Source organism: Anopheles aquasalis, chromosome 3 (genome assembly GCF_943734665.1).
Source record: "Anopheles aquasalis chromosome 3, idAnoAquaMG_Q_19, whole genome shotgun sequence".
Lineage (NCBI taxonomy): Eukaryota > Metazoa > Arthropoda > Insecta > Diptera > Culicidae > Anopheles > Anopheles aquasalis.
The window spans coordinates 46,816,564-46,821,563 of NC_064878.1; the positions used below are offsets into that span (position 1 = coordinate 46,816,564).

The window sequence follows — 5,000 nt, forward strand, 5'->3', positions numbered from 1 at the left end:
TCTTTCACTTTCACTGATTACGATATCGCTTCGTCCTGTGGCCGGTGCGGGATGATGGAGGGGCCTGGACACTGTGAATTGTATCATTTACAAATATTCCCAAACATTCCCTTCCCTTTGCCGGAGGATTAGAGAACATTGCGTGCGTGTGCTCAGTATTGCATTGAAGGTCAGTGTCGTTGGTTTGTTGTGTCTCGTGTCTCGTGTCTGTCTAGTCTGCCGGATGTGTGGAATGGCTGTCTATAACTGTGAGTGGGAGAGGACCTTTCTGCCAGTGTAAAAATGAAATCAAAGCTGTATTATAGATTCATGTATATCACGCAATTTAAAACCAAACTGGCTGACACTGGTTTGCGAAAGCAGATGAAATGAAGCAAGAGGTGAGAGTTGAAGAATTGTACAAAGTATTCCCCCTCCCCGGTTGTTGGATTCACGATAAACGAAGAGATAGTGCCTTGGCGATCTTATTTCGCTCTACTTATTTGCTTTGCTCACAGTCGCAACACCAAAGCAATTGTTTGTTTGATCGAGTGATGGTTGCCCCACTGTTTGAAAGAATCTCAGTCTGAAAAGCAAATCCTGCATATTGTGGAGAGGAAATGGTGAAAAGATAAAAATTAAATTACCTTCTCCCTCTCTATCTCTCCCTCTTCTGGCGCCAATTTGGGGCTCCTCTTCGCCATCTATAGTCTAATTTAGTGTAACTACTACATCTAATACCTATACTTCACAGTTAATACTAGTTTCTTCCATTGAGCTCTTTGGGTGAGGTGAGGTACAAGGATTGCCTTGGCTACACACCTTGGCGATTGGTGTATAATCCAGTTTTGCTTTTACTGCTGCCAAGACCAGGGGTTCTTTCTAGAGTATAAAAACTATTAAACTACCTCCCCTAACTTCCCGATGGGGCTACCGCGGTACTACGGTTACGATATGCGAAAACTTTCCCTGTTTGTATCGTGCAACCTTCCTTCCCCTTCTTTGTCTATATCTATCCCTCTAGTTAACTCTAGCAGTAGCTCTAGCAGTCATATTAGTGGCGGTTCGTACGTCCGTCCGTCCGTCCATCCATTTCGAATGAACAGTTTAACCAAAGAGTACAGTACTAAACACGACGGTCTGCGAACGTTGGCCACGTGTTCCACTCCACTCCTCCGTTTGTTGGAGTTGGAACTGTGGCTGCTTGTGCTGCAGCATAGTAGCTAGAGGCTGTTGTTGGAAGCAAACGAAACACATATTTTGACAAATGCCCATCTCTCATACCATTCGCCTTGTTTGCGTGTGTTTTTTGTGTGTTTGTTTTTTGTTGTATTATATTAGATGGAAGCAATTTTGCGCCGGCAGGAAGGTCATCCCCACTCGTTAGTACGCCCCCGGCGACTGCACCCACCCATCAGCCGGTGGGTGGTAGTAGTGCCGAGGGCGTAGTGGTAGCAGACGCACGACACATTCTAACACAACACAACAACAACAACAACAACCTTCGCCCCGGCTTCCTCCGAAAGGCCACTGCCGCTACCGGGGGCCCCCAAGAGGGCAGCAGCACTGATAGGATGCACGCATTAACGCAAACCTTCTACCCCGACACCGGTGGCGGTGATGATAATAATGATAAGGTGGAAAAGGATTGTGGCGATCGTACGGATGGGGGTTCGGTTAAGTTACAGATCGAATCAGGATCGACAGCGCGGCAAGGCGGAACTGCTAGACCAGGCCAGGAAGAGGTTGCCATCGATCGGTCATCGACGGCACAGGGCACACGGGAGGACACGGGCGGCGATGACGAGGAGGTTTATGAGGATAGCTTAGTGAATCATGCGAGTGCTAGCGTAAGCCCTAACCTAAGCATCGATGCGAACGTCTATGAGAATAGTTTCGTTAAGCCACCGTCAAGGATGGCGATCGAACAGCTGGAAGGAATTCAGGGAAGAAAAGGCGGTACGATCGACAGTCCATCAAGGACCGTTTTTAGCGGGGAGCAGGGCAAGGATAAGGGAACAAACGATGGTAATGGTAACGATGGACCGAAGGATGAGGCACAGCAAATGGTGTACGTGCCGGTTTACAAGCAAACAGCATCACTAAGCATCAAGGCTCTGCACAGTGACGTTGCTACTCTCGGTGGCAAGAGCACACAGGAGACAGCACCACTCGATAAGAGTGAAAAAGCATCACCGGTGGTTGAATCGGTTGAACAAAAAGGGCCGCCAGTCGAAGAGGACGATGAAACGGAGGATGTGTTCGAATACACGGATGATGATCTTGATGAAGCTTTACAGCAAGCAGAGCCGGAACCGGCGGAAGATCCCGAGTCCGAAGCAACGGATACGGGAACGGTGAAGCGTGCGAACGCTACTCAAAAGTCCAGCTACGTGAGTGGAGCGGTAGGTGGCGAGGAGATCGATGATGATTTATCGTTGCAGATCCTCGAAGGACACTACATGCCTATGACACCGCGGAAAAGCTTCATCAGTGGGGCCACCAGTTTGACCACACTGTCACCACCGCCATCGCGCAATAACAGTGGCCACGCCGAACAACAGCCGACGGGTGCGTCCGCCGGAAAGTTGCGACCGAGCGAAAGCCTGACGGCCATGGATATACTGAACTCGATACAGAAAAGCACGAGCAACGAGATGCAGATATGTGGCAGTGTGGCAGCAGGGGCACACGATGAGAACACGTACATCGAGATGACGCGGGGTACACTCGGGAAGAGTGTGTTTGCGGACGAGCTACGGACGAGCACCACGTACGAGGTAATCATGGTACCGCCAACCGGTGGCATGAAAACCAAATGGAGCACCAATCAGGAAGCGAACCAGGACTCACCGAATCGAACGCCGGACGCGGCAACGGAACCACTGTACATGGAGCTTTCACAGTTGCAGAGCAGAAGCGTCAGCAGCAGCAGTGAAGCGACTGTCGGCAAAGTGAGCAATCTGCGCCCGGGCTCGTCGACACCGGTGAATGCGCGGATTGAAAAGTTGAAGAAAACACAAAACACTGATGGTGGTGGTGGTGGTGGAGCAGCTGGTGCTGCTGCTGCTGCCGTCGCCGCCTCCAAGCTGGTGGTTGGTCCCGCCACTGGTGGCAAGAAGAAGAAAAAGGATAAGAACAACTGGCCCGACATACTGATGCAGTCGAGCAAGAGTGACGAAAGTGCGAGCGATTCCGATGCGTACGATAAGATTGTGGAAGACAAACGGAAGAAGAAACCAAACACCCTCGCGAGTGCCGCTAGCGTTACCGGCACTGTAACAACAAAGGAAAAGAAAGGCAAAGCGTCTCCGGCTTCGGCCATCATGGCCGCAGACCACCAAACCCGGATCGGTGCGTCGCGATCACGCTTTAGCCTTTCGGATACGTTCCGGCCGGCATCGTACTATCTTGGGGCGAGCGGTGGGAGTGGATCGACGCACGGTACCGGTGCCACCGCATTCGACACACTGCTGGACAGCTCGGACAGTGAAATTATGTCACCACCACCGATACCGATCAGCTCGGTACCATCGGACGATCCCGACGGGGGGGACGGCGAGTATCGGGGAGTGCGGCGGCGTGAAAAGTTCCGCTCGAACGAAGCGATCAGTGATCTGATCAAAAGCCATGCCCCCGAGAAGCGCCAATCGGTGCAAAGTCTGGTGATAGGCAGCAGCCACAGCAGCGTCGTGGGTCACTTTGGTGGTGGCAATCTGGCGTACTCGCGGCGTGAAAGTGGTAGCATCTCCTCGAATCGATCGAGCCTGCGCAGTGGTTCGCAGGGATTGCTCGCCACTGTTGTGGGTAAACAGCAGCAGGTACCAGGAAGCACTAGCAATTCACCGATCGTGCTCGATCGGTACGACGGGGTGTCGAATGCTTCCTCGGAGTATGAGGTACTGCGAGAGGGTTGCGCTACGCTCAGGGGAATGGACCAGGGATCGAATGGTGCCGCGGGAGCTGGTGGTGGTGGTGGTGGACTGGACAGTCTGTCGGTTCGCAGCTCCATGACACTCTCGGAAACGAGTGGTTCGATCGAGTGGCGCAGCCGTTCCTGTATGGATGTTTCGATGCGAAACAAACGCCGTCCGATATCGGGCAGTTCGGTCAACTGTCCGATTGAGCAGGCACTCGATGGGATTGCACCGGCGGTGGCTGACTTTTATGCGCCCAACAACTCCTCAGGCGGTGCTGGTTCTCGGCTGGAGACGCAGTTTACTCGTTATCTCGCTAACCTAAACCACGATAGGGTGAGTGAAAGCGTGCAGGACGGTAGCAGTACGGCTACGGGCGCCGAAGAGGACGAATACGGGATGGCTGCCTCGAACTATTCACAGAATGGACACGATAACAGTATTTACTACGAAAATGTCGACATTATGTCGGGCTCGGTGCGTACGAGTGATGGCAGTAGCGTCAACAGTAGCACGATACTGAGTCCGCTGCGTGAGAAGAACCTTTCGCTGCATGATGCACGCTGCCAGTCGGAGTACCTGAGTACGGTCCATGAGGGTCATAGTTTGGAGTTGGTGGCAGCGGCTGCTGCAGCTGCCGCCGCAACGATCGACACCGCATCGTTGTCATCCGCCATGGATCTCGATCAGCGCAGCTCCTGTACGGTGCGGTTCGATTATGATCGGTCCAATCAACCGACCATCGGTGGAACACCGACGGCAGAACCGGGCGCGTACCATCACCATCACAGTCGCAACAACAGTACGCTATCGTCCGAGTGTGCCCCGTACTACTATTCTGATTTGCAGGGACGATCGGAGGAAGAGGAAGAAGAGCCCCAGAATCAACCACCATCAAGAGCGTCTTCGGCGGCCGGTGGCGGAACGAATCACTTGCGCTCATCGGTGACCGGTGGTGGCGATACACTCAACAATCAGCGTGATCTGGGTGGACTGCGCCGGCAAACGACGGGCATCTTCCACATACAGAATCCACTGAACAATCTAAAGACCGCTAACCTTCTGTTGGATGCTTCGGCTACGGAAAAGCATGCCGAGATCGAT

The 5,000-nt window shown here is 52.8% G+C and overlaps 1 protein-coding gene across 1 annotated transcript in view; it reads left to right on the forward strand.

Annotated features, from left to right (window-relative positions):
* LOC126576697 (uncharacterized) overlaps positions 1-5,000 on the forward strand; it is a 20,985-nt gene that overhangs the window by 5,634 nt on the left and 10,351 nt on the right. The window contains exon 5 of the mRNA XM_050238003.1: positions 1,321-5,000. This exon is cut by the window's right edge and continues 1,236 nt beyond it. Coding sequence (XP_050093960.1) covers positions 1,321-5,000 — 3,680 coding nt within the window. The remainder of the gene's footprint in view (positions 1-1,320) is intronic.